The sequence below is a fragment of the Babylonia areolata genome, chromosome 9, assembly GCF_041734735.1.
Source record: "Babylonia areolata isolate BAREFJ2019XMU chromosome 9, ASM4173473v1, whole genome shotgun sequence".
Lineage (NCBI taxonomy): Eukaryota > Metazoa > Mollusca > Gastropoda > Neogastropoda > Buccinidae > Babylonia > Babylonia areolata.
The window spans coordinates 47,953,323-47,968,833 of NC_134884.1; the positions used below are offsets into that span (position 1 = coordinate 47,953,323).

The following is a 15,511-nucleotide window of genomic DNA, read 5'->3' on the forward strand; positions in this document are numbered from 1 at the left end:
TGAGGTGATGTGCCCTTGAGTAAACCTGGTGTGTTTATTGGCCATACTCATCAGCGTCCTTTGGATACTTTGTTAAAGGAAATAGGAGTTACTTCTGTCGGTGCGATTGTTTGTTTTTATCATTCTTTAATATACATTCACAATAATGCATACGTACGTACATAAAATGCATTGTAAAAATCTATTTCTGTGTGGGCTTGTTTGTGTTGTGGTGTCTGTAGTGGAGTATTGGTGGAGGGGGGGTGGGGTGCACGTCCGCTTTAGCACGCGTGACAACAACTACCGTCGCTCGCTGAAAGCACCACCCGCGTGGCTCTCACTCGTAGTGTGTGGCCGCTACCACAGTGTGTCATCTTTCTGATTGAGCAGCTGATAGCGCAGTTCACGGCGCAGCTCGCGTATCGTAGTGTGGTCGCAGCCTTGCTATATAATCTGAATACAACCTTCCTCTCTCCACAGCTTTCCCAGACATCAACCAGTGGTGGTGAGTCAGTGACAGACAGTGTGTGTGATCCGCTTGAGGAAGAGAAGACTCCGAGGAAGACACGAGATGGACACAGACACACAGCAGGACGACACGACACCCACGGGACCCCGTGCCACACCTACCCCTCATCATCACCAGCAACCGCCAGCTTTCTTCTCTATGAGACGTCGCGTACAGCTGTGTCTGGTGATGTTCGTTGTGGAGGGACTGATCAGCTTCGAGGAGATCTTCATGCTGCCCGTGTTACAGAGAGTGGACGTGCCCTTGGTGCTGGTCTCCCTGCCCGGCACCATCTCCGGCGCCATCGGTGTCTTCATCATCCCTCTGCTGGGCTGGGCCAGTGACCGGTCAGTGAAATCATGCTGCTGCTAATGATGATGTTAATGATACTACCACTCCTACTACTATTAATAGTAATAATAATAATAAGTGAAGCCCCATCTGCGTCTTGACATCCCTCTGCTGGGCAGGGCCAGTGAACAGTCAGTGAAATAATGATGATGCTGAAGATGATAATGATGCCACTATATGTTTACATATACTTTGGAATACATAGTGTGCGATGTCATTTGAAGAACGGAGATGTCTGGAAGGTGAATAGACAGAAAGAACATCCGAAAGATAGGACAAGAATCAGAGAAGAAATTGTGATAGAGGACTGTATTCATGCTTCAATGAGGTGTCGTTGAAGGAAGCGAGTATGGGAGTGATGTGTTGACGTTTCTTAGCCCATAGCATGAGTCGTGCTGCAGAGGTTTGAACTTCTTGAAGTTTGTCAACACAGTATTTGGGACAGCCATCAAGAAGAGCACTTCTGTAATCTAATCTAGACAAAACAAAAGAACAACTCAGTGTCTTTATGGTTTCTGTGGTTATATATTTGGGAATAGAGTTGATTTGTCGGAATGCTGCATATGCTGACCAACAAATGTGGTTGATGTGTATGTCATGTCAGGTCGTCTGGAAATATGTGCCCAAAACTGCGTGTAGATGTTGAGAAACGTATGTCAGAGGTTCCTGTCAGAACAGATGAAGGGTTAGATAAGTCAGAAAAGGAACGCTTTGTATATTGTGAAGGACTATGACTCATGTTTGGAGGTAAGATTGCTCTGGCTCTTCGTGCTGCAGCCCTGATGGCTCCTTGGCCTTTGGAGATCATCCCTAACGTTGATTGTTCTAAAGCCCTCTTGGCCGAGAGAGTAACTTTGGCAAGATGCTCTCCACTATAATCGAATTGTATCCCAGATAGTTGCTATGATGGTCATAATCTTACAGGACTGGCTATTATACATACTGATTGGTTTAAAGCTGTTACACAGCATGTGAGGCCTACTGTTATCTGCTAGGTGTAAGTGACCTGAACTGGACTGATCTCATCACATATGATATTCACTCATACAGCAGAACGTTGTCACCACCTCAGAATCAAACAGCTGCAACGTACTTGAACATTTTGTTGTTCTCTCACCACAATAATAATAATGATAATAATGGACATTTTGTTGAGCGCTTTCCTCCCTTAAAGAGAGCTCAAAGCGCTTTACAATAAACATCAAACACACACACACACGCACGCCCCTGCGCAATAACTCACAAAAGAAAGAAGAAAAAAAATAATGATCTAACGCACAATAATATAAAACAGATTCAGAGATTACGCATATTCCATAATTACACACACACACACACACACACACACACACACACAACGAAAGAGAGAGTTTGCATGGCTTATAACTGAAAAGGTATGGAAGGTCTATGGATAGGCGTTTTCAAAAAGATGTGTTTTCAGACCAGTTTTGAAAGATTGAAATGAAGGAGAGTGGTGAAGATCGTGAGGTAAACTGTTCCACACATATGTAGCTGAATAAGAAAAGGAAGAATCACCGAAGGATCGAGTTTTAACACGGGGAGCAAGTAGCCGCCGTGAATCGGAAGATGATCTGAGTTGTCGACGGGGTGTGTAGATTTGAATCAGTTCTCTCAGATACTGAGGAGCAGCACCCAAAATGGAGTTGAAGGTGAGAATTGCAACTTTGTACTGAATGCAGTGAAAAATTGGTAACCAGTGGAGGGAATGCAGAAGATGAGTGATATTGTCAGTCTTTTTGGTTCTAAAGATTAATCTTGCTCCTGCGTTTTGAACTTTCTGAAGTTTTTGTATTAAGTATCAAGGACAACCAATGAGGAGTGAGTTGCAGTAATCTAATCTGGACAAGACAAGAGAGCACACCAGAGTTTGTGTTGCTTGAGTACTAAGGAGATGTCGGATGGAACTGATCTTTCGAATTTGAAAGTATGCAGCCTTGCAGAGATTGAATCAAACGTCACACCCACATTTTTCACTGAAGATACAAAGTCTACATCTGTATCTCCAGTTTTAAGAGAGTAAGGCACTGAGTTGTTTATAGACAGTCTACTTGAAGAAATAATAATAGCTTCAGTTTTACAATCATTTAACTGTAGTTTGTTTTGATTTAGCCATGCCTTGACGTCAGCAATACACCGTTGAAGTTCCCCAATGGAAGAGTCAAGATCAGAAAAAGTCGTTTCTTTGTAGAGCTGGTTATCGTCAGCAAAGGCATGGTGATTTACAGAATGGTTTTTAACAACATCGAAAAGTGGTTGAGTATAGAGAATAAACAGAACTGGTCTTAGCACAGATCCTTGCTAGCAGTGGAAAAAAACCTGATATTATGATTTTTGGTCATGAAGGTGGTTAGAGTCCCCGAAATATTAAAGTGTGTTGCAGTCTTTTCATTCTGAGTCAAGTTCTGCTGTATTTATCATACAACTGCTTACTGTAATAATTTCATTTATAAAGTGCCTTTCCATATTAAACATGTTCAGTTGTGTTATGCACTGTAAAACCCGACGTGTAAAACACGAATTTCAGCACGAAAACGAAAACGCACATGCAAAACCCTACATAGACATGCAACCAAACGCTTAATTTATGTTCATAGACACTAAAATCATCGCACAAATACTCATTTATGATCATAGATACTACAAATCAACACACAGAGACACTGTAAGACACATGTTTATCATACATGACAATACCTAAATGATGCACTGCATCATCATACCATACTGCAATAGTTACCACCAACATCACTTTACTTCAAACCATATCACAAAACTTGAAACCAGTCACATGAATCAGATGCATAAATCATCCAAGATCAGAGGTTCTTTACCAAGGAATACTACATCCATTCACTGTCTGTTGCTTTCCTGGACCACCAGGCCAGCATGCTGCACGTGCTGCTCCAAGCACTGTGGTCAGAAACGTCCCTTCGCCCTGTTCACCTTGACCCTCATAGCCGCGGGCCTGGGTCTCCTCATCTTCGTCACCTCATCCTCACTCTACGATGGTGACAACAAGGATGGTGGCATCTTTAACAACAGCAGCAGAAGCCAAGTGTTATCTGAAACTGCAGTCAGTCCTCATTCTTCTACTCACGCAAACTCCTGGTTAACAAACAACGCCTCCACAATCATGGTTGCTCCAGAGACTAACCAGTCCCAGGAAACGACTGATGGATCGACAGGTTTTATTTCCACCACGTCCCTTTCTGTGACCGCCATGGGTGTTGTCAGCTTCGTGCTCCTAGAGTATGGCTACGACTCTTCCTACTCCACTGTCAGGGCTTACATGATCACCGTCACGCCCGCTTCCCAGCATGACGACATCTTCATTCTGGGCACGTTGGTCGGAGCTGTCGGGGGATTCCTGACGTCCCTGTTGGGGTTTGTGGACCTGGCTGCTCTCTACCCGGACACGGGGGCGGTGCTGGACAAAGGGATGGCGCAGTGTCTGACTCAGGCCGTCATCCTGATGCTGACACTGCTGGTGTTGGGAACTGTTTCCTTGATGACTGGTTCGGAAAGTCTGGCCCACGTCTCTGAAGACGCTGCTACTCTGTTGCCACATGACACTGAAATCGACTGTGATGACTGTGGAACTGCCACGAAAGAGGTATCGTCCTTGGCATCTGATTCACAGCTGACAAACAATTCTGAACACAGTGAAGTGACTCCTCTGACTGCTGAGCCTACGTCCCACGAGCATGATGGTTGTCTTGTCTGGGTGATGTCGACGTGGAATCGATGGAAACAGTGGATCTTGTTATGCGTCATGACATTTCTTGGGATGTCAACGAACGATGCCTATTTTGTGTACGTCACCAACTACGTGGCCCGTGTGATTTTCAAGGGGAACCCCAACGCCCCGTCAGAAAGCGAGGATTACAAGAACTACGTGGAGGGAGTCCATATTGCATCACTGGGCATGCTGATGACCTATGGTCTGTTGGTGGTGTGGAGTGTCTTCCAACACAGAATCTTAAATAAGATCGGTGAGTGCTTCTGATTTCTCACTACTTCATCAAAGTTGCTAAAAATGAAAATACGAACAAACGCACTGCTGACTAGACATATTTTCTACTGGTGGGGCAGTATCCATAATATTTATGCTGCTTAGTAAATGCATAGTTTTTCCCCTCCAAATGTGTCTCTCAACCGACCTGTTGGTAGAGCAGTAAATTAAAGTGAGCACAATGCTGAATGGGTTTCCTAGTTTTTATTAGTTACGTAAAGTACATAACATTTTCATGTTGTCCCGCAAGACTTCATGAAATAAACACAACTACTCGCTTTGCATTCATTATTCTTCTCAATAAGTCCTTTTGATTAGATATGACACCAGCAAACGATTTTCAAGGCATGTTATGAATACCAGAACACCCTGAGATCTGAATCAACATTGGTTGTCCACAGAGCTCTTTCTTCCCTGAAATTCATCTTCGCGATCATGAAATCAAATATTGGCAATTCAAAGGTTCGCCGTAAAAAAACAATATTTTACTGAGTGGTTTACAAAAGAAAATATATTGATTACTTCGAATTCAGAAGGACGAATGCAGACTAGGTAAACCGGCAAAACCTTTTGAGTTCCATGGAGTGGAATTGTGTTCAGTGTTCAGTCACACATCCCGGTGATTGTGGATATTTTGTAAAGGTATTAATTTTCACATTTAAAAGGTATAAATGGAGGGGGTGAACGATGAGGGAAATCGAGCAGAAGGAGGGTGGAATTAAAAATGAATATTTGGAATAAATATTTAAGAACAAATCAAGACAAGAAAGGCAGGACCTTCAAGACTCACTTGTGATACATACTTAAAGAAAAAATATCTTTTAAAAATCAATTTGTTGAAATTTGTTCTCTATTTGTTATATGATTATACAAATCTTCAGCGTTAAAAAAAAAAGCTTCTAAGCAGATCCGAACCATGAATCTTCAGGTCGAGAGTGAGTGGCTTTATACACTGCGCTGACGTGGGTTCAACGATGACGTTCAAAAACTATCATTTGAGCATATTCTTTTAGCGGAATAAATCGACAATGGTAATCGAAGTGACAACGCTATCCAAACCATGTAATTTTGGTATATCTCAGGCATTTAAGAATTTCTGTCAGTTCGTGGTAAAGGGGACGTTCCCATCGTCTCAAACACACTGCAGTATGTGTCCGATTTTTATAGATGTGCAGATATCCGTGTTTGAGTCAGACTTCGTTTTACACTCGCTGAGAAACTACGACACCATCCATTCAATTTCTCTTTTTTATTCATTCTAGTAAATTCAGTATCCACTTCAAAACACTCATATGCAGTCAACAGGTCAATGATTATTTAAGAAAATTAATACTTTTATTTGGCGGCAAAGGAGACGTTGCAATTGCGTCAGGCTTTGCAGCATGCTTTGTCAAGATCTGCACAGACCAGTCAAGACAAATCTGACCTTAACTCAGTGAAATGGTTAATTCAGATTTTCTTTTATGTTCATTCTAGTTAATTCAGTGTCCACTTTAGAATTTTTATATGCAGTAAACGCGTCAATAATGTAGGTAGTGTCACTGTATGTATTCTGTTCAGAATTTGTATTTCTTTGCTTTTAATTGTGAACAAGAAAAACGAGGTCATGGTGTCTTCTTTGCAGTTTGGGCAGCTGCCAAGGGGTAACAGTGTTTTCGGAATCCGGAACGAACATCAACGAAATAAACCATTAATGAATCAGAAATGCGGGTAAATTCGGGAGACGTAAACCTATTATTGGTATGACTGTGAAGATTATTTTCCAACTACATTTGATACAAGTTTGGTATTGGCAGACTAAGTATTTCCAAAGAAAATGGCAATGGTAAAGTCTACCACCGTTACACACACACACACACACACACACACACACACACACACACACACACACACAACTGAACACCAGGTTATAACATGGACTCTGTTTACACAAGTGAGTCAAAAATTAGTTAATTACTTTGTAGTAGAGAAGTCGTTGATTTTTTTTACATGGTAAACAACTGATAATTACTATGAAAAGACAAAAACATTAACGTTCCTTAACGTGACTTGTGATGACACATTTTTGTGCAGGTAAGGCTTGGCCAAATGACAGTTAATATATATATATATATATATATATATATATATATATATATATATATATATATATATATATATGTGCTTACTTGTCTCATCACTGAAACTACTGCACTTCTTATCAGGGCAATATCTGGCCCGTAATGAATTAGAAAGTAGTCTGAAAATAAAAATTAAAACTCGTCTTCAAATCTGACCAAATTCCGAGAGAGTCCAATGACGAGGTTTTATAGCTGAACTGAAGTAGTTATTAAAGTGTCTTTCTAGCACATTACCCATTTCCTTCTATGATAACGGGCAATATTCATTTATACTACCAGAAAAATTCTTTGCTCCTCTTTGAATCAACACAGAAAGGGATATTACTTATCGTCACTGGTATTTGAACAATGTGATTTAAAGCAATGGTCACCAGCTCAGCTGTAAAAATTGATTGTCCCTTTTATAAATGATATGCTTTTGTTTAAAGGTTAGGAATCACAAAAGCAGATCCAGTGCTTCTTTCATCCAGAACAGAACCATCAGTATGAACCTTTATATGATTCTCAATGTTTCTTTTAATTCAGTTCGAACAGATGCTGCCATTATATTTATGTGGACATTCTCCTTTTGTTGTGTCAGGTCTTATGTTGACTCTTGCTTATGTTAACTACCAAGGAGGGAGAGGTGGTATCAACACATGAGGTATCGTGTCATGAAGATTTATGTTTGAAGAATTTAGAATATCTGATAGATATGTATGAATGGTTTGTCACTTTGACTTGTTTTGTGCAGTTTTCAGAATACCAATATCAGACATAATAGTTATTTAATTCCTCAGAACCTTCCACAAGCCTTTAGAGCCTGCCAAATGCTTCATATTCGAGGAAAATAAGCAACTATTAAACCAAGAATTACAGTAGTTTCATGTACATGCATATGTACCATGCACTAATGATTTATGGCAGTGTACGTGTGGGATAAAGAGGCTAATGGTTCTCGCACGTTGTGTGTGTGTGTGTGTGTGTGTTGGTGGATGCGTGTGTGTGTGTGTGTGTGCGTGTGTGTGTGAATGTGTGTGTACACACGTGCGCCTGTGTGTGTGTACGTGTCTGTGTATGCACGTGCATAATTATGTATGTGACTCTGCACGTGGATTTTCATGCAAGCAGGCATGCGAGGCGAGTACCTTGGAGCCAGCGTGGCCTGTGGCGTGCTGCTGGTGAGCCTGATAGCCACTGACAACGTCGTCGTCTTCTTCCTCAACGCCGTCACCATGGCAGTGTTCCGCACCACCATCTCCACCGTCCCCTTGATCCTGTCCAACAACCTGGCCAAGCAACAGGTGACTGATTCACGTGGATACTTGTGTAGCCCCTGTCCTCAGTCCGAATCTGAATCTGAATTCATTACACTGTGCCCTCAGTTTTAATTACTGTACAGTGCTGCAAGAGAGGTAATGAGAAAACAGAACATAAATCAAACTGGGTCAGTAGAAACATAGAAAAGAAAGGGAAAGAGAATTCCAGTTTTTCGCTTTTCGGTTAAGCCAATCAGGATACCGTTGAGGACCACTGGGACAAGCCCCAACTGGCATAGCCCCAGTCATTGAAGGCAAAGCTCTAGGCACAGAGAGAATGCCTACCTTGGATATAGTCGAATGAGAACTGTACATCAGGTACCGTTTGTTTCTTGCTGTTGCTGTCATCATATCATTTTGATTCTTCCTTCATTTTTATGTAATTTATTTTCGGCTGGAGGAAATGGACACAAAGCAACAAAACGTGATAATGAAAAAGACGAAAGCGTGTTCATGCATATGGAAATATTGGGTGACACAATCTGTTCACGTGATGCTATCTGCAATAGCATATATGAACAATATGCATATAAATACACACACACACACACACACACACACACACACATACACATATTATATATATATATATATATATATATATAGTTTTGTTTTGTTTTTCAGTCAGGTTTTCCACATTAGTATATATTTGTTTGAGCTTCGGGCAAGCAAAGCTAGATATGGTTGCCAGGACTTGTTAACTCTCTCCATACGAACGGCGAAAGAGACGACTTTAACAGCGTTTCACCCCAATTACCACCATCAAAATATTACAAGCGGAAGGCTCTTATACTGAAGAGATGAATGTTGAGAAAGAATACCACAATTCTGACGACGGAAGCAAAAGGTTGGGTCATTCAGACACCCACTGGACATCCGAGGGGTCTGTGTAGAAGAGAAGAGAGGACTGGCCGTACTGAGTGAGTTAAACTGGATCAGTTTATCAGTGATAATCGATAGACCATCTTCCTCTTCTTCTTCTTGCCAAAGACGAAGGTGGCAGAATGGTTACGACGCCCATATGCCACTACACAGGGTCCGTGAGGGTTAGGGTTCCAATCCTATTCTCGCTCTTTCTCCCACGTTTGACTGGAAAATCAAACTGAGCGTCTACTCAGTCGGATGAGACGATAAACCGAGGTCCCGTGTGCAGCACGCACTTGGCGTAGTGAAAAAGAACCCATGGCAACGAGAGTGTTGTCCTCTGGTAAAATTCAGATGAAGAAATCCACACTGATAGGTACACAACATACATGCAGGCACTCAAGGCCTTACTAAGCGCGCTGGGTTATGCTGCTGGTCAGGCATATGCGTAGTGGATGTGGTGTAGCGTATATGAATTTGTCCGAACGCAGTGACGCCTCCTTGAGAAACTGAAACTGAAACTTCTTCTTTGCGTTATTGACATTATTGTTATCAATGCCATTCTCATTTCAATTATTTCAATTATAAAGTGTCAAAGTATACGATATTTTGTTTGCATCGAAAATGAGGGAGGAAATCTGCATGTCATATCCATTCTAAAACCATGACGTAACACTATTAACATATCAGATCAGACACAAAAATGATATTATTCCCAGCATTTATTTGGACGACATAAATGTTTAGAGATGTTCGGGAAGTTTTTAGCATTCCGAGACAAAAAAAGACAGCGGAACAATTGTTAGTGCTCTCTCCCCCAGAGAAAACACAAATGGGCCCCTCTTGCTGTTTTCAAGCGCTTTATTTTTCGTCCTTCAACTTTTTCTCCCTCTTCTGCCCCCCGCTCTTCCCCTTATATTTTGATTCATTCATATTTACCTGTTAATCATATTTCTCCTTATATATTTTGGTAGTTATTTAGTAATGACGGAAAGTTGTATAGTTGCTGACTGCACTTGTTTTCCTCCAATATCGTGAGACAGACAGACAGACAGACAGACAGAATGAGAAACAGACACACAGACAGAGAATGGGGGCTCACGAGTAATCAGAAAGGCCACAGTTAGTCATATATACTGAATATTTTTTAACTAACACAATAATGACAAAATACTCAAAACACCCGTTTTCTTTGTTCAGAAGATCCAGATATGTGTATTTAAAAATGAGCTTGATGTAAAATGAATTCCAATATATTCATATGCGTTGACATCTACACTATGTAAACACACATCCATCTTTCACGTGCTGCCAGGTATCCCCTTTTGCCAAAGACTTGAATGTTTGATTTTCTTTTCTTTTTTTACTTTTAATAACAGTCTGCATGATGTAGAATGCAAGCCTGCTGCTGTTTCTGAAGGTAATATAATGTCATTGGCAAACAACAAATGAGTAACTCTACCGAATCAATTTTTTCTCCGTGTATGCCATTTTCAATGATTTCCAGCCACAGTTCATTGAGAAACAGTGAACGTAAGACAGAACTACAAACACCTTGCTGAATTCCTCTTGCACAGTTTACAAATTCACTGACTTTAGCTCCATATCTAATTTTATTTTTCACGTCTTTACACTCTTTTTTTGTACATCAGTAAAGTTTCCCTCTTATCCTGTTTTTTTCTCTCTAAGTATTGACCATGGCAGATTTCTTGAAATGGAATTGAATACCTTTTCAAAAGCCATAAAAAAGCTACATTAACTTACAATTATTCGCATATTGTTTCTGTACAGCTCCCAACAAAAAAAGAAAAAAAAGAAAAGAAAACAACAACAACAACAACAAAAAACAAAAAACAAACAAACAAATACATGTGGTCAAGGGTGTAATAAGTTCTCTTTAGTTTTAAGCTGCTTTAATATATATATATATATATATATATATATATATATATATATATATAGAGAGAGAGAGAGAGAGAGAGAGAGAGAATATATCAGATGATGATGATGCATCTTTCCACGTCACATTTCTATGTATTTTCAAGTTCAAGGAGGGGTCTGCTGACCAATCAACAAACCGCTCCGGCATTGCCATGGCGACCATCTTCGCCATGACTTCTGCCAGCTACTTCCTGGTCAGCCTCGTTATGGGTCCGCTCATGGACGTCACCGGATATCCGGGAGTTCCCCTCGTTTTTGCTACGGGTTCCTGCGTGCTGCAGACATTGTCTGCTGTGTTTGTTCGCTTTGAATGAAAGAGTGTGTGGAGGGGGAGGTGTGAGGTGTGTGTGTGTGTGTGTGTGTGTGTGTGTGTGTGTGTGTGTGTGTGTGATGCAGAGAGACAAGGTAAAACGAAAAAGTTCATTTTGAGAGAGAGAAGGAATAAGCAGATACTGATTTTCATCAAGCCTCATGGTTGATAATACACATGGAATAATAATGTGTGAAATTCGGATTATGCAATCCTGTGTGTGTGTGTGTGTGTGTGTGTGTGTGTGTGTGTGTGTGTGTGCGATATTTCAATTTTCTCTTGAAGTAGCTAGTCTAAAAGAAAGTTTGACTACTTTTCTACTGCAGTTGCCAAGGAACTGTGTCTAAATGATGGGTTGAGAATATGTAAAATTTCAGAAAAGTGGATTCTGATATATGACTATGTGTACATATTGTGTGGCAACACATTTAGGTTTTCGTTTCATATATTTTGTGCCAGATATGTCTTTGTTTTGTTTGTATTGTTACCCTTCACAAACTCTGTCCCGCCTGACAAATAGGAAATAAAATCCCAAATAACGCCCGGCACTGAAGGCATTCATGGACAATCTCTTCGTGTGCAAGATTTTAAGATTGTTTTTTGTCATTGCCCGAGTGGGTTTTTTTCTGTTTGCCTCTCTCTCTCTCTCTCTCTCTCTCTCTCTCTCTCGCTCTCTTTCTCCGCAGTCGTCACTTGCTGATATCTAAATAGTAATTAAAAGAATGAAAGAGGAATGAACAAATGTTATCTGTTTTGTGGGTCTTCCAATAGTGAAATGTGACAGAATGCATTACAATAAACAATGCCACACACACACACACACACACACACACACACACACACACACAGAGGTACGTTCAGACAAATCCCAAGCACCATTCGCTTTTATTGTCGAGAAAACAACAAAAGCAAAACATGTATCCATTATTTACACTGACAGAGAAGGGAATACGTGTCTTCTTATGTGAAGGTGTTTCTCAAAAAATGATGTGAACTGATTGAAGTATTAAATTATTTTCGTTTTTCGAGCAGTACCTGCACTTATTTTGCCAGTAAGCAAATTGTGGTTTATTGTTTTAAATTCATGTTGGTTGAATATATAGTTACTAACTCCAAACAAAATGTTTGTTTCAGTTACTTTAAGAGTTAAACTCGCTTTGTAATGAAGAATAGTTTCAATGTTTCTCTAAAATGTTAACTAATGATAACTAAAAGAAGAAATGTCCATGAAAATCCATCTCATTCACACAATACTCGGACCAGTTAGATTTTGTCATTTTCTTTTTTCTTTTTTTTATATAGAACGATAGTAGCAGGATGGAATTTATTATCAACTGTCCACCGTAAAATCCACATACTGTTAATCGACCCAACATTAAATTTTCGTCGCCACAACTGCGGTAGCGAGTGAGATTACATCATCTGTATTTTATCCACCCAGTAATAGTTTTTTGACGACTTTTGGTTTTGCTTTGTGTACACCTGCGTCACATTGAATGACCTGAAATGAGCCTTGTAGATTACTATCTTCTTGTAGCTTCCAGCCATTCCCCTGGAATTACATTGTTCTAAGCATTGTACTCAAATACAGTGTGAGCCTTTTCTTTACCCTATAGTCCTGCAGTCTCATCTTAACGAAGTAGTCGGTTCTCACGTGCACTATGTCTTTCGTATGTGCAATGTTTTTCCTTATCCGCTGTTGAAAGCTCAGTGTCTATTCTTTACATGTGATTCAGCTGGTATGATATAGATTTGACTGGAGGTCTTTCGATCTGCACTTAATCGAGAAAATGTCGAAGTAGAATAGTAAAAGTTTTCTTTTGTTTCTTTTAGAAAACAGTAACTGAAATGTAATGGTATTTGGTCGGTTCTATAATTTTTGGGTACACATTTTTTTTCTGATGCTGTCAAGAAAAGCAAACAGTGAAACTCACCAGTAAAATAATTTGTGGTACATTTATCACAGATTCTTTCATTTCCAGGTAAATTTTTGAAACGCTGTTTATGAACAGGCAGTGCGACGGTGGTTGTTGTAAACTTTGCTAACTCGATTACACAGTTATTTGGCAACACTATAAAATAAGCATCTTGGCCCAAATTGACCAAAACATCCCGTAATTAATAAACTTGGTATCGTTATCTACATATCGATACCAATCAGGCGTGATGCGATATTGGAGATTGTGTACGATGAGTCAAATGACACGTTGTGCGAGATTGTGCGCAATGTGCTGAATGCGGGGTCACGTGGTGTTCGCTGTTCGATGGAAGTCAGTGCGCACTGCAACGTTTGGCACGCTGCAGAGAATGCTGTGATGTGCGGGATGGAGTAAAGTGTACCGCGGGATGTAATGAGATTAGATAGATGCGGTGTGAGTTGTTCGAGTTATGATGTGCTAAAAGGTAATGTGATGAACTATGCCCTGCAGTGCATGATTCATGGTGTGTGATGCCATATTGTGAGTGAGGTGTTATGTGCATGAGGCACGTGTATTTACTGTAAACTGCCTTGTGAACATCCAGTATCCATAAAACGTCCAGTCCCATTTTGGTTAACCCATATCCACTCGAGGTATGATTTTCTTTCGTACATGTTTCGCATTTTGTGTGTGTTTCTGATTTTTTTTTTTAATGGTATAGGACATAATGACATTTCTGTGATAATTTAAAAAAAAAAATTGTTTCAATGTGACCCTGTAGGGTGTGTGTGTGTGGGGGGGGGGGGAGCTTGGGTGTGGTTGGGACGTTAACATCTGTTCTACATGTACCCCAGAGCGGTACAGTGGGAGCTAGAGGGGCCAAGAAAAGACGTTAACATGTGTTGTACATGTACCCCAGAGCGGTACAGTGGGAGCTAGAGGGGCCAAGAAAGGACGTTAACATGTGTTGTACATGTACCCCAGAGCGGTACAGTGGGAGCTAGAGGGGCCAAGAAAGGACGTTAACATGTGTTGTACATGTACCCCAGAGCGGTACAGTGGGAGCTAGAGGGGCCAAGAAAGGACGTTAACATGTGTTGTACATGTACCCCAGAGCGGTACAGTGGGAGCTAGAGGGGCCAAGAAAGGAAGAGAAGAAAATAACACCCCCTTAACAAAACACACTTGAGAAAAGAATTGATAAAATCCACTTTTTATTGAAAAACAAAACCCAACGAAAACAAATAATTCCACCTATAGGTTTCATTTGCTATGGGATAAACAAACACGAATACCACACACACACGTGGGCGAACGCACACGCAAACACGCACGCACGCACACACACACACACACACCGTTTTCTATCATGGTTTATCATGAGCACTTATTTAGCTTCAAAAAAGGGCTCAAAGGGCTTAATAGGAAGAAAACCTCATTAACTCTTAATGACGAAACAATCAAATAGATCAAATAAATATCAGTTAACGCAAACATCAGCTGTCATGACACATCTCACGTGGGCGCACACACACGCACACACACACAAAAAGAAAACAAAAAACAAAAAACAATCTGCAATATGGTGCTCGATTCAAAGCGATGAGTGGTGTGATATTGATACTGTAGGATAAGCAATGTAGTACGATTTTATTGTATTGTCACAATAATTTCTTCAATATATCATGTAAGTGATGTGCATTAAAATTACATAACAATAATGCATTAACACTAGCGCATTTTGATGTATGTAAAGGCCTACTCTGAGTGTTAGCGTTAGTGTTAGTGTGTGTTAGTGTGTGGGTGTGTGGGTGTTGGGGGGGGGGAGGTTATGGCGGATCCGAGTAAGTGCTCACAATCACACAACACACAACTCGACATAACCTCCCCTCTTCCCCCAATACAAACCCACACACACGCACACACACATACATAACACACACATTCACATAACTCACACCTCACATAACCACACACACACTTACTCACTCAAGCATGTCCCTCCTCCCTCCAAACACACACACACACACACACACACACACAAACACCTCCTCCTCCACACACTCTTTCATTCAAAGCGAACAAACACAGCAGACAATGTCTGCAGCACGCAGGAACCCGCAGCAAAAACGAGGGGAATTCCTGAATATCCGGTGACGTCCATGAGCGGACCCATAACGAGGCTGAC

General features: G+C 40.7%; 1 protein-coding gene across 1 annotated transcript; it reads left to right on the plus strand.

Moving 5' to 3' along the window:
- The first annotated feature begins 550 nt into the window (after nucleotides 1-550).
- On the plus strand, nucleotides 551-11,408 carry LOC143285657 (membrane-associated transporter protein-like). Its single transcript, XM_076593054.1, has 4 exons — nucleotides 551-834; nucleotides 3,740-4,851; nucleotides 8,102-8,274; nucleotides 11,199-11,408. The coding sequence occupies exons 1-4, from the start codon at nucleotides 551-553 to the stop codon at nucleotides 11,406-11,408; spliced, it is 1,779 nt and encodes a 592-aa protein (XP_076449169.1).
- Nucleotides 11,409-15,511: the final 4,103 nt, after the last annotated feature.

Coding starts and splice junctions, on each gene's coding strand:
- LOC143285657 (XM_076593054.1), top strand. CDS start 551: ATGGACACAGACACACAGCAGGACGACACGACACCCACGGGACCCCGT. Junction 835..3,739: donor CTGGGCTGGGCCAGTGACCG/GTCAGTGAAATC, acceptor CTGGACCACCAG/GCCAGCATGCTGCACGTGCT. Junction 4,852..8,101: donor CAGAATCTTAAATAAGATCG/GTGAGTGCTTCT, acceptor TCATGCAAGCAG/GCATGCGAGGCGAGTACCTT.